Source organism: Tenrec ecaudatus, chromosome X, assembly GCF_050624435.1.
Source record: "Tenrec ecaudatus isolate mTenEca1 chromosome X, mTenEca1.hap1, whole genome shotgun sequence".
In the NCBI taxonomy this organism is placed as follows: domain Eukaryota; kingdom Metazoa; phylum Chordata; class Mammalia; order Afrosoricida; family Tenrecidae; genus Tenrec; species Tenrec ecaudatus.
Genome location: NC_134548.1, coordinates 83,301,219 through 83,315,833, shown reverse-complemented (window position 1 = coordinate 83,315,833; position 14,615 = coordinate 83,301,219). Strand labels below are relative to the sequence as shown.

The 14,615-nt window shown below is 35.1% G+C and overlaps 1 protein-coding gene across 1 annotated transcript in view; it reads left to right on the top strand.

Moving 5' to 3' along the window:
* The window catches only part of ABCB7 (ATP binding cassette subfamily B member 7), a 134,773-nt gene that overhangs the window by 104,136 nt on the left and 16,022 nt on the right, over window positions 1-14,615 (top strand). The window contains exons 5-13 of the mRNA XM_075538876.1: window positions 3,466-3,598; window positions 4,412-4,680; window positions 5,636-5,724; window positions 5,814-5,901; window positions 7,097-7,271; window positions 8,452-8,609; window positions 9,581-9,744; window positions 9,904-10,033; window positions 13,172-13,343. Of these exons, the coding sequence (XP_075394991.1) occupies window positions 3,466-3,598; window positions 4,412-4,680; window positions 5,636-5,724; window positions 5,814-5,901; window positions 7,097-7,271; window positions 8,452-8,609; window positions 9,581-9,744; window positions 9,904-10,033; window positions 13,172-13,343 (1,378 nt within the window). The remainder of the gene's footprint in view (window positions 1-3,465; window positions 3,599-4,411; window positions 4,681-5,635; window positions 5,725-5,813; window positions 5,902-7,096; window positions 7,272-8,451; window positions 8,610-9,580; window positions 9,745-9,903; window positions 10,034-13,171; window positions 13,344-14,615) is intronic.

The following is a 14,615-nucleotide window of genomic DNA, read 5'->3' as shown; positions in this document are numbered from 1 at the left end:
ATTAGATGACGTCTCATTTACATGACTGCTTGTTTGGAAGGAAGCTTTTAAGACCCCAGATGCTATTCTATCTGATAGCTGGACACTATGTAATTACTTAACCACATTTTGCTGTAGCACCCATACCTTCTGTGATTCCTTCATGAGAGCAAGTATCAAGCAGAGCTGAAGTAATCTACCACAATTAACCCTAATTAACCATAATGTAGTAGTTAACTTAAATGTAGCCAATTTAACAATGTAGCTATAGTGTATTAATTAGCCTGAGTGTAGCCATTTTGTATTTACCCTAGTGTAGTCACTTTGTAACAAATGTAATTCCTTTTGTAATGGCTGACCCATTGCATTTATTTTGAAGTCGTTGATGTTGCTTGTAACCCCCCTTTTTATTTTTGAGTTCATATTTTCCCATATAGCATGACGCCACCTGCCCTTGTGCCTTGTTTATTCCACAGTAAAAACTCCCCTCTTTAAGCACTAGGGGTGGCTAATAAAGGCTTATTACTTTCATTAAAGTTCTGTGTGGGTTTCTTGATCTTTTCTAGACACAACAAGGCCAAGTCATAAGAACGAATCATTCTTAGATGAGAGCGAGGATTAAGTGCGTGTCCCAAATCCATTCCTGAATCTATGCTTTGTTTTTTTTTTTTTTTAAATCAACCTCTGGTTCACTTGAGAGACATCCTTGTTAATTTCTGGTACAGAATATTATGGATCATCTTCCTGGAGCAATGCTGATTCTCTGCCTATAGAGATCCAGTTTTTATTTTTGTAATGCTGATCTTGTTGCACATCCCTTTAGTTTTACCTTGTCTGGAAATATCTTTATTTCTTCCTCCTATTTGAGGGATAATTTATTTTTTCTTTCCAGATTTTGTGTATGTCACTCCATTGTCATCTTGCCTACTTGATTTCTGCTGAGAAGTCTGAGCTTATCCTTATTGGTTTTTCTCTGTTCTTTTTTCTCTCTGCCCTCATGAGTCTCTCCTTTTCCTCTAAATTGGATTGTTTGATTACAATGTATCATTGTACTTTTCTTTTGAGATCTATCCTCTTTGGAGTGCTCTCAGTTTTTTCAATAGTTACTTTCTCTTGTATGACGTTAAGGGAATTTTCTTTTATGATTTCTTGTGCTATTTTCTCTAGATTTTCCCCTCCTTGTTCCAGTATTCTAATGAAACACAGGTTGTTTCTCTTCATAGTGTCAGTATTATCACACTTCCTTCTGATTCTTCTTGTTTTGTTGTTGTTTCACTTGTTAACTGTAGTCTTTGCGTTCACTGATTGCATTTTCACCTGTTTCCTTTCTATTCCTCGGATATTTTACTCTGTTACATAAATCTGTTATCTCATTATGTTTTTCTTCTGGGATCCCTTATGGTTTAAATATTTTAGTTTTTCAATTTCTTCTCTTGTTCTCATGAGTGCTTTCCAGATAGGACACAAACATTATTATTCTGAATTCTGTATCTGGTACTTTCATGGCCCCATCTTCAGAGTACTCCATTGAGTTTGGGTGATTTTTGGTTGTTTGTATTTGATTTTTGTGATTTTTTTTTTAGATGGGGTGTTGGTTACTGTGATTTACTGCTGTTTCCTTGGCGTCATGTATGCACTGCTGGGTCATGTAGAGATAGTTGGTTCTCTTTAGTGACATGGAAGAGGTCTAATAGGAGCTGGAAATTTTTAAGTGGAAAGGTAGAGGAAACAGAGAAATAAGTAATTGGGGAAGTGGTAGAGAAGAAGAACAAGAGTGAAATAAAAGCAACAATAGGATTAATTAGCGGCTGACTGGATAGAGTGACAATTGTGTAAATAATGCGGAAATGTATTTTAAGAGGGGTAATCAGAATTTATAATTTTCACTGAAACATTTTTCACAAGGAAAAAGAAAGCGAGCTGAAAGAGACAATGGGTGAAGATGCAGAGACAAAGAACAACAGAGGCCAAGTCATGTGTCCACTAATTTCTATTGCTATGACAACATGAATGTGGGCATGTCAATGTAGTTAGAGGGGAAATTGTTTTATTAAAGGCACTTGTTTTGTGAGTGTACCAAGACATAAAGGACTACCCGTTTTTGCCCAGAGGGATTCTCAGGAGAATGAGGCTCCTGGAAAAGGAAGTGAGACAAAACTCCAAAAGTATGAAACTATCATAATAAAACAAGAGTACGAAAATCAAATAAAGTAAAAGATAAAACCATCTTGTGGGTTTGGGATACTATTTTTTCATAGTATTATTTTATGAACATGTATGCTGTGTAGGGAAGAAATGGCTTAGTGGTGGTGGAAGGGCATCATAGACTAAAGCAGCAAAGAAGGAGGAAGGGAGAGAAAAAACAAGAGGACGTCAAGCTCGGGTACGGATTATGTTGGCACCAAGTTGGTCACACAGAGCCATCTTCCAGGGGCCCTTGAGGTAAGCGAATTAGCTGATTGGGTTACCTCAGGGACCAGGAAATGAGCTGTGTCTGGACCACCGCAGCTCGTGCTGCTTGTCAATAGTAAACTGTCAGCAGACGTTGCTACTCTCCCATTTCAGAAAATCGGTCTACTTAGCTTTATGTTGAGATTCTTACTGCCAGGAAGTGCAGTCTATCCCTCCTGGTAGACCTTCTCTGTGAGTTGCTGAGGGGATCTTCCCATGCTTGTTATCTGACAGCCATCCAGTCCTGAGATTTCTTGATTTCTAGAATTTTTATTTGATCTTGGAGTTTCTGTCTCTCTGATTATGTTATCTATATATAACAGAATGAAACACCACCTGGACCTAAGCCATCCTCACAGTTGTTATATTTGAGCCTATTGTTGGAGCCACTGTGTGAGTCCATCTTGTTGAGGGACTTCCCCTTTTCACTGCCCTTTTATACCTTACCAAACATGGTTTCCTTGTTGCGAGGAGAGAGTAATGACTTTCAGGCTTCTGACATATCAGACTGGAAAATGGCTTTTGAGATTTGTGTTTCTGTATATAAGTTTTACAGTTATTTCATTGAATAAATTATTCAACAGTTATTTATTGAATACTTACTATATACAAAACATTTTATTTAGTATGAGGCAAAAAACAATATATGATACAGATCCTCCTAGGATTTACTAGCATAGGAAAACATATCAATAAATTCAGTATTAGGCAGTTTTCTATGTATGTTATAAACTCTTTAGAATTTCATATGACAGAGGGAACATTTTTTAACAGCTAGGCATGGTTTCATGAAAATTGAAACATTCGACTAATCTACATATCTTGTCAGTATTTAAATGGCATTTAATATGCTGTAAGAATCCTGTAGTAACAGCTCTCCCATTGCCAAATGTTCTCTTTATAAATTAAGAAAATGGTTTGAGTATCAGTAAATAGTAATTAATATCTACATATTACTGTAAATATTTATTTCAATATTTGTTTATAGGCATGTATTTTGCATATTATGATTAGTTGCTGTTCTTATGTTTTTAGGCCATGAATATTGTGGTTCCCTTTATGTTTAAGCATGCTGTAGACAGCCTCAACCAGATGTCGGGAAGCATGCTGAACCTGAGTGATGCACCAAGTACAGTTGCAACCATGGCAGTGACAGTTTTGATTGGCTGTATGTGAATTTTTAACCTGTCTACATGTGTTGACTTTTTACAAGAAGATTTTATCATACATGAACAGATGGCCTTTTCACCATAACATAAATTAGAATTTGGGATATTTATTGTTTTATGTGAGGGTTTTTAATTCTTTGATATACTTTCCAAAATTTCCTGATAACAGATGTATTTTTCTTCCTCTAGAAAACAGGTATAAAATATTAAATTCATAACAACCACTGCTTATATAATTAGTTTCCTTTTAAGAGATACTTTTCCAGTAAGGTTAGTTATTTTTTCCTGTTATTATTGGGTTTAACATAGGAAATAGTTAAATAATTTATACATATATATGCTGTTTGTACTCTATTAACATCTGCTCAGTAGCAGAGACACATCTACAGTTTCAGAAGAACACTCTGAATGCATTAGAAGTGACATTTTATGAGACTCGGGGGACATCAGTGCTTTCTCAGGCACTGAGTTTTCAGGTTCTCAATTTCATTTTAATTTTGTTAATTTAGGAATTATATTAGAATACAAAATCTTAATAGGTACTATATAATTATCTACAATAAGGCCACATGGGTTATTGTTTATTTTAAAATATTTTAATTGGAAAAAAGACATTGAATATTAGAATCTCTGAGGAAAAAATAACACTGTAAGGAATCTTTTGTGGTGGAAAGGTATAGTATTTAGTAGGCTGAATTACTTTTTATTCCTTTGTTTTATCCTGTGATATAGTCAGCAATTGAATTATTTATTTTTATATTCCTATGGTTCTAATATTATTATATTCCATTCTTTTTGAAATGTATTTTTAGATGGTGTATCAAGAGCCGGTGCTGCCTTTTTTAATGAAGCTCGAAATGCAGTATTTGGCAAGGTAGCCCAAAATTCAATTAGAAGAATAGCCAAAAATGTCTTTCTCCATCTTCACAACCTGGATCTTGGTTTCCACCTGAGCAGGCAGACAGGAGCTTTATCTAAGGCTATTGACAGAGGAACAAGGGGCATCAGTTTTGTTCTGAGTGCTTTGGTATTTAATCTGCTTCCCATCATATTTGAAGTGACTCTTGTCAGTGGTATTTTGGTAAGTAAAACATTTTTTATAACAAGCATTTATGTTTTCATTCTCATAATAGGTATTAAGTGTCTAAAGCTCTTGTGCTACTTTATGCCTATAAATTTGAAATAAAATGTTCATGTTGTCAGAAAGATTATACTATTTTTACATTCTCTACCACAAGATTCAAGGGACTGTCGACATTTTTATTGTTTTACAGTTGTGAAGAACTGTGCCAGTTCTACAAATAGCCATTAAGTTGTGCTTTAAAATTTTTATTAGCAGATATTTTTGTGTATGACATTAGTCTCGTATGCTCAGTACATCCACATTTCTATTTACCATTCTTAACATTTTAAGCAACTTTATATTTTATAGCTAAAATTGTATGTTGTTGGGTGCCATCGATTGGATTCCAGTTCATAGCAACCCTATGTGCAACATAATGAAATGGATATTCTTTATTCCTTCTTAGGTTTATTTTACTATTTTGATATTAGCATTTAAGGGTAGTATCAATGTGTCAGGAGTCCCTAGGTGTTGCATATAGTTAATGTTCTCAACTGCTAACTAAAAAGTTTGTAATCCAAGTCTATCCAGATGCACCTCAGAAGATAGGCCAGGTGATGTACTTCTGAATATACAGCCATTAAAAACTCTATGGGGCACAGTTCAACTCTGATAAACATGAGGTTGTCATGAGTCAAATTCAGCTGGTTTTCTATTGCTGAAAGTCAGAGTCAACTCAGTGGCAAATATTGTTTTGTTTTGTTTTGAAATTAATGTGGCAAGGGAACTTTGTCTTTCTTCCTTTGGTACATGAAGTAAATTTTTCTAGGGTTTGCTTTATTTTCTCAGTGAGTTTTATTTAGTTATAGAACTTAGCTTTGATTAAGATATTTTGCCTACAAGTTCCCATGTTATATTATCGACTGACTTTCTCTCTCTCTCTCTCTCTCTCTCTGCCTCTTGCCTCCTCCAGTATTATAAATGTGGTGCCCAGTTTGCCCTGGTGGCCCTTGGAACACTTGGTGCGTACACAGCATTCACAGTGGCAGTCACAAGGTGGAGGTACGCTATCCCAAGGGGCTAGTCAAGGTGCAGAAATTAGTTATGCTTTTAGCAAATATATCATGGCTGTACAAATCTTTGTCTTACAGAACTAGATTTAGAATAGAAATGAACAAAGCAGATAATGATGCTGGTAATGCTGCCATAGACTCACTGCTGAATTATGAAACTGTAAAGGTAATGCTTTTAATTATATATTCTTCTACCTTTCACACTGCACTATTTGTTCTGCCATTTAATTTAATAAGTACTGTAAGTCAGAACTTTATATTCTCAAGTGATTTTAAGGAAGAGTCCAGCTGTGATGAAATAATAGTACCTGATTGCTTTATTTTTATGTAGAAATTGTAGTTCTTTTATTCCTCGGTTTTTGTTTACTACCAGTAGAATTTTATCTGTTGAATTAATTTGCAAGGAATCAGAGAATGATTAGCATCTTGGGTCAAAGTGACCAAGCTAATCAAACTGGCATATTAAGTTCTTGAGCCTTCTGCTACCTGTGAAGTACCTGGCCCCGTGCTTTTCATTATGTCATCAATGTGTTCCTTTTTCCTTTAAAAAAATGAGCACAGTTTCTTATATAACCTGCCCATGGAAATACTATGTGCGCACACTTAAGATACACGCCCCCAAAACCAAACTAAATTCAGTGCCTATGCTGACTCATAGTGAACCCTGGTGTGTTTCTGAGACTGTAATTGTGTACAGGACTAGAAAGCCCAGTCTTTCTCCCATGGAGTTGCTGCTGATTTTGAACTGTCAGCCATGCAGACTACAGCCCAATGCGTAACCACTACACCACAATATGATGGGGCTGTGCATTTTGTAAAATTCTGAATTATGTGTGCATTATTTGTAATACAGTTGTTACTGAATGCCTCTTGTGTGAAAAGCACTTAACTCTAAGAGGTGTGATGGAGTAGTAAAAAAAAATGATTAATGTATAATCCTTGCTGTCCCAGAACGTCATTATGTACTGGGAGAGTTATGGTACGTATGCAGTTTAACTATATGACAACACATAATGTAATGGAGGCAATGTAAAGTACCTGTTTGGGGTTTTGGGGAATCAGGAACTCTGTATGAAGGAAGTGTCATTGAAGGCTCTTTTTAGATATGGGTTTTAATTAACTGGACAGTCAACAGTTTATTGGATGAATTTTACAGGCTTTTAAAATGTGGTTCATTTGATTCAGTTGATGTAAAATTGTAGGAGTACCATACTCTAATATATTGAAAGTCCGTTTTTAAAAATGCCTTGTGTAGAACAGAATTATATTCACACATGATGTCTGATAACAAGTATGCTAATTAAAATGGTAAAATTTAGTTATATTTGCCTATAAAGTTACTAATTTTATGTATTCTATAGTATTTTAATAATGAGAAATATGAAGCACAGAGATATGATGGATATTTGAAGACATATGAGTCTGCTTCATTGAAAAGTACCTCTACTCTGGCTATGCTGAACTTTGGTCAAAGTACTATTTTCAGTATTGGTTTAACGGCTATAATGGTGCTCGCAAGTAAAGGAATTATGGCAGGTAATGGATCTGCGATTATTAAAATTTTAGACTGTTCTACTTAACCTTTAAAAATAAAGATTAATGAGAGGAATATGTATATTCATCTTAATTATAAGCATGTTCAATAAAAACTTAACCTCCTTGAAATACATTCTACTTTTGTACTTGAATGTGTTTTCTTCATACTTTGATAATCTGGTTTGTTTTGTTTTTATCCTTACTTTTATTTAGCACCACCAGCTAAGTATTTCCACTTTTACTATGTATACTGGTTCTACAATTTGATTCTCATAATAAACTTTTTAATGTTAGCATCTTATATTTTTAATATCGATATTTTTCTTAATCTTGTAGAGAGATAAAGTAGTGTAATTAATTTAATGCTTAGTTTAAAGGACTAAAATGCAAGCAGTCCTCTTTAGTATTTCAAGTAATATTTTCATCTTTCTATTGATCATGTGAAAAGCTTCTCAAAGTGTATAATATGTGTGATTTTTTCTCAATTAGAATTTATTCATTCATTGTGACCTTTAATATTTGGTTTATTGTTCCTGGTCATTTTCTCCAAATTTTTAATATGTAGTCTGATAAAATTTTTATCTTTTACCACACATTAACATTGATAGTATCGTGGGAAGAAAAAATAAATTATTGGCTTTCCATTTCTACCCCTACTTTAAGCCATCATATACATATATATATATATTAGTATATAGTGCATTGTATATATAGTGAACAGATGAAATTTTTGTCTATTCCACTTACCATATACCAAGTCCCTTATATTGTCTAAATTGGGGATTAAAATGCTTTGAAATTTGAGTAGACCTAAGTGTTACTTGAAGGAGTCCCAGTGAAAATTCAAGGTAGACCCCAGAAGTGTGGGCTGCTAATTCGAATGTCAGGATTCCTAATTCACCAGCTGGTTCAGTGGGAAAAAGATGAGGCTGTCTGCTCGTGTAAACATTTAGTATCAGAAACCCAAAGGGACAGTTCTACTTCTATAGGGTTGCTATGTGTCAGAATTGACTTGATGGCAATGGGTTTTGGTTTGAAAGAGTTGATTCTTATGTATAATTTTGAACTGTATTCCAAATTTATAGAAATTAAACTTCTCTTAAATTGTTAACATTTGTAGCATTAATCTAAAATATCCATTTGTTTTTTTTCCTTTTGCTAACTGTTTTATTATTTCAAGGTACTCTTACCGTTGGAGATCTAGTAATGGTGAATGGACTGCTTTTTCAGCTTTCACTACCTCTTCATTTTCTGGGAACTGTATATAGAGAGACTAGACAAGCACTCATAGATATGAACACCTTGTTTACTCTACTCAAGGTAGACACCACAATTAAAGTAAGTAATCTATAGAGTACCTTTTACAAAGCATATGAGCATCATCCTACTAAATAAGATTATTCTACAAGAATATTCTTATACTGCCATGTTTATAAACCAATTTCTTTCTTGGAGAAATTGGGTTTTTCATGTGTATTACAAATCCAGAAATCAAACTCCATGCTATCGAGTCGATTCCAACTCATATCGAAAGGTTGTTATTAAGTGGTTGTTATACTTTGTACTTCTGTGTCTAGAAACCTCACAATGGTAGCAAGGAATATTATACCCAGAAACTAAATTTTATTAACTTGAAATTCTTAACTTTGACTTGATTTACTTTTTAAAAAATTTTATGATTTACTTTAAAAAAATCATTTTATTAGGGGCTCATAAAACTCTTTTCACAATCCATACATACATCATTTGTGTCCAGCACATTCATACATATGTTGCCATCATCATTCTCAAAACACCTGCTTTCTACTTGAGCCCTTGGTATCAGTTCATTTTCCCCCTCCCTCCCCCTGAACCCTTGATAATTTATAAATTATTATTTTATCATATCTTACACCATCCGACGTCTCCCTCACGTACTTCTCTGCTGTCCATCACTCAGGGAGGAGGTTAGATGTAGACCTTATTACTTGGTTTCCTTTTGCTAGTAATTTAAGATGCAGAATTTGTAATTGCCTCCCCCCTACCTCTTCTTACTTCCTTATCCACCATTGTTCCATCTTCATCCACCCCCAATAAAACATATTCAATAAACAAAGCTGTCAGAATTGTTGACTTTAGAATGAGGGATTAAAAAGAAATCTTAGAAAACAAGCTAGGAAGTGGTTATAAATCTCATCTTTCCTCATTATTTTCCTTTTTCTTTCTGTATGTGCTCTAAACAATGTGTAACATAGATTGTGTTCTAAACAATGTGTCTGAGTGTGTTCTGAACAATTTGTAACACAGTTTGTTTTTCTCATCCCTACTAGGACAAAGCAATGGCGCCTGTCCTTCAAATCACACCACAGACAGCTAGAGTGGTCTTTGATAATGTGCATTTTGAATACATTAAAGGGCAGAAAGTCCTCAATGGAATATCTTTTGAAGTCCCTGCAGGGAAGAAAGTGGCCATTGTAGGAGGTAGTGGGTCAGGGTGGGTAATTTAGTTATTCATAAAATTCTACATCATTGACTGATATTTCCCAATGTAATATTTTTTCTTTACCATAATAAAATAATTACTATTGTTGAAAACATGGTCTACCTACTGCCAATTGGAATTAAGCAATTTTTTTGTCATCTTTAATTTCAGGAAAAGCACATTAGTAAGACTGTTATTTCGTTTCTATGAGCCTCAGAAGGGCAGCATTTATCTTGCTGATCAAAATATACAAGATGTGAACCTGGAAAGCCTTCGGCGGGCAATAGGAGTCGTGCCTCAGGTATTTTTTTTTAAACTATTAGGTTGGTGCATGTGTAACTAGAATATTTGTTTTCAAGGAATCAATAAATGCTGATGAGCTGGATAGTGTTAGACCCTCCAAATCAAATTCTGATAGCATAAAGGGAAAGGGAAAATAAGATGTGCACAATGCAAGTATTTCTCAATCCTAAGACAGTGGAAAGAACACAAGACTTTGAAGATAAACACATCCAGATTCAAACCCCAGCTCCAACCCTTACTCGTTCTATGGTTGTTCCTTGTTTTCTTTCCCTTTCACAAGAGGATACTATTTTTTATATAAATTAGAATTGTGGTTATGTATTAGAGCCATTACATTTAAAGTACCACGTACAATGTCCAACACATACTTGTTCTGTAAATGAAAACAATTACTCTATTTGAACAATTTTTGAAATGAAATTTCAAAATTTGCAAAGCATCTTGGCTGCCAATGTTAAGGTTTATTTTTTTGTTTGATTTTTAAGCTTTTTATTATAAATTAGGTGAAAACATTACATTATTATATCTAATTTACTACTATACCCTCAGCTCTAAGTACGATACCCAATGCATAGTATGTACTGTGTAAGTAAGCAAGCAGGGGCCAAATAAATTCAAAGGAGTCTAAGAACACGAGGAGAAGATAGTCCCAAACCCTGGGAGAACGTACCAAAATATGGGAGCTGGAAGGAGAAGAACTAAAAAACGGGATCAGACAAGGCTATGTAACTTTGAAGAGGCCACCAACTGATTGGACACATGCCACATTGCCCCATCCCTTTCGTTTGAGAATCCAAATGTTGCTGTGTGTGATCCATTTGAGGACATTTTTTAAATTCTCAAATTCTTTCACATGACCTAATTCAGATAATAAAAACTCTAGCAAGCCTCACATCTGTGTGGGGTCCTTGAGTATTTAATATTCCATTGATGAATCTGATAATAAATATATGGTTCATATGTACTGAAAACATTGACCTAAATTGCATGTCAAGTGAATTAACTACTTGGGATTCCATGTTCTCATTCATGTCACTAAATTTCTGTCCTTCTCTAGGGCTATTCAAGAATTACTCTGTGAGTCGGCATCGACTCAATGGCATTGAGTTTGTTGGGTTTTTAAATAAAATATCTTCTTTACAGAGGAAAAATATACGTGGTCAGTAAAGTTATGCACATCTTTGTTATCCTCTTCAGACGTGTCACGCAGGCACAGCATCTTACTCAGCCAGGCATTCATTTCATAGTCTCTGGGGGGTGGGAACAAGGTGACCCAGGGTGGTGCGATGCAGAGATATTTATTCTGCTTCTATGAATGTGTAATAACTACGGGGAGGAATATTCATACTTTTTCAGGGGAACTTTGGATACATTTGCGCTCCATCATTATTGAGTCAGGTTGGAAATGTCACGGCAGTGTCCTAGGTGATAGTAAACTGCCTTGGCACTAGTGGCTGTGTTGTTTTATTATTACAATGAGCAAGAAGGTTTCTTTAGGTCGTTCTTACCCCCTTGACATCTGCTCAAGATTAGAGAGCATTCCCTAATCGCAGGGTCCTTGAATTAGGAAGTTTTATTGCTGTATATCAGTGGAACTCCTCTTAACCACTCCCTTATTATTTTGTTTCATTCTTTTTGTATTTTTCTCTCAGTGGAATTTTCTGGCTTCTGAGCTTCCTTGTTCTTTCTCTTACATCTTCATTGAAGGCCTCAGCAATTTCAATCAACTTAAAATCATTTTCACACACCGGATTAGCCAGGATTTTGAAATTTGTAATACCAATTTGACCAAAGCTGTTTAAAATGAATAGACTGTTTTTCTGAAAAGCAAATTGGCAAGTATATCAACTGCCTGAGAAACGTTCATCATTTTTTAGTCTTTTCTCTGAGACATTTTAGTAAGAAAATAGAGATGTGAACAAATTTTTATAGGCAAAAGCATTCGTTACAGTATTACTTATAATAGTAAAGGGTAGAAAGCAAGTTACCCATCAATAAGTAGATGGTTCAATTACCATAGATTCAAATGTCAGAGGGCCATTTGAAATGTCATATTATTACAGAATATTAAATGTCACATACAAATACTCATAATTTGCTGGCAAAAAGACAGATAGCAAACAAAATGTGATTATCTCAATCTTATTAAAAGTACATAAAGGAAAAAAGGTGGCATTGTAATCAAAATGTGCATAATAGTTACTCTATAGGCTGTTCAAATTATGGGGTCCTTAATTTTTATTTTACTTTTTTCTATTTTCTGATTTTCCAGTTAGCATTTGTTTTTTTAACTTTCTTCTGGATTTTAGAGCATTTAAGAAATATAAGTATTTCCTATTTAGAGAACTGTGATTTCATTGTAGTATTCTATCATTGTAATACGTTTTTAATATTAATAGTAGATATATAAATGACTACAGTGCTACATAAAATATCTGAAATTCTCTACCTCATTATGATCTTAAAAAGTATTTTAATTTGGTATTTTAGTTAATGCAAACTGGAGGGCTCATTATTTTACCTTTCACATTTTTAGACTTCTAATGCTTAGAGATTGGTAGAAAATAAGGAAATGGATGCTCATTTTCAATACATTTGCTTTAGTTTGTTATGCTAGCATACATGAAAAATATACTGAGTGCTTTGCAGTCTAAAAATATTAGTGTATAAGTTCTTTCTGCGTTTAGCTGTTGGAATCCACTAGCTGCGCTGCAGGAGAAAGACGAGGCTCCCTGCTGCCATAACCATTTGAAGTCTCCGAAGCCCAGAGGGCACTGCTAACCTGTCCTTACAGGGTCGCTGTGATTTGAAATTGGCTCGAAAGCAGTGAATGAGTGCTTTCAGTCCTAGGCAAGCTCCAAGCGGTGTTACATAAAGAAATTTGCAAAATACTATATATCATGCCCTGCATATATTCCAAAACTATCTTTCAGCATATAAATGCGTTTTTGAAAGTTCTAGAATGATACGTATTAAATATAACTTACTACCTCTGAGAAAGGGAATCAGATCCCATGGATAAAGGAGGTGATAAAGGGATTGCCATGTCTTACTCTTCATGCCTCTATGTTTAGATTTTAAAATAATGAGCAGGTATATATGAATATCTGTGTAAACGTGTGTAAATTTTCCCCAGGATGCTGTCCTCTTCCATAATACCATTTACTACAACCTTTTGTATGGAAACATAACCGCTCCGCCTCAGGAAGTGTACGCAGTGGCGAAATTAGCTGGGCTGCATGATGCCATTCTTCGAATGCCACACGGATATGACACTCAAGTGGGCGAACGGGGACTCAAGCTTTCAGGTAATTACAGATTGTAGAACTGCCTACCACTTGTGTACTCCTTTCAAACGTTGTCAGATTCATTTTCTACAAAGTGCGGCACCCGAGTTCAAACCTAGTACTATGCAATTGCTGTAGAATTGGGTCCCTGTTATGGATTGAATTCCCCGCCCCTACCTCCACCCCCCACCCCACCCCACCCATCCCCAACCCACAAAATGTTTAATGTTGGCTGTGCCATGATTCTCAGTATTACGTAATTATCTTTCATTTTGTGATTCCTGTGTTTGGTAAATCTTGATCTCTGTGATGTTCTGAGGCAGGATTAGAGGCAATTTGTTTAATGAGACGGGATATAATCTACAAGATTAGGTTGTCTGTGTCCTGAGTCGGTCTTTTTTGAAATATAATTAAGATTGGACAATGAAGCAGAGGTAGGAGGTACCTGTTTACCTTTCTTTTTTCCCCCCCTCTTCTCTTGCAACTATAAGCACAGTGGTAAATATACTTAGTAAATTATTCACATGTGTTCAATCAGTGTTACCTTGTTACTCATGTTCTTTATACTAAAGGAAAATCAAGTTCATTATTCAAGTAGCAAATAGTGAGTAATTTAATAGTGAATGTTGTATCTTAACATAATATCCTAGGTCATTAGGAGAGAATTGTAATATGATAGGAAATCAGAAAGTATTCCTACTAGGGTTCCATACATGCATATGTTGGTTTATTACCAACATAATGTGTTTAAGCATGCATGTACTTGCAATAAGCAATTGGTTTCAGACAAATTCTTTCCATAATGCACTTATCTTAGTCTCATTAGGGTGCATTCAAAGAACAGGATGATTTTTATGCTATAGAAAAGAAATAATTTTAGTCTACGGCCATACCACCCTGGGCGCGCCCGATCTCGGCTGATCTTGGAAGCTAAGCAGGGTCAGGCCTGGTTAGTACTTGGATGGGAGAAAATAAATATTTTTATGTCAGGGCTAATATCGAATTTTTTTTTCCATTTTTTTGTCTTTTTTATTTATTTATTTTTTTACAAACCCTTGTGTCGAGGGCTGACTTTCAATAGATCGCAGCGAGGGAGCTGCTTTGCTACGTACGAAACCCCGACCCAGAAGCAGGTCGTCTACGAATGGTTTAGCACCAGGCTCCCACTAATATCGAATTTTTAACAAAACTTAAGTGGACATCTTTCCAAGGCACTGAAACTTTGCAACAAGTTTAGGGGAATACTGCACCATAGAGAACTGTCCGTTTCTCGATTGATCCTGCATTTTTAAG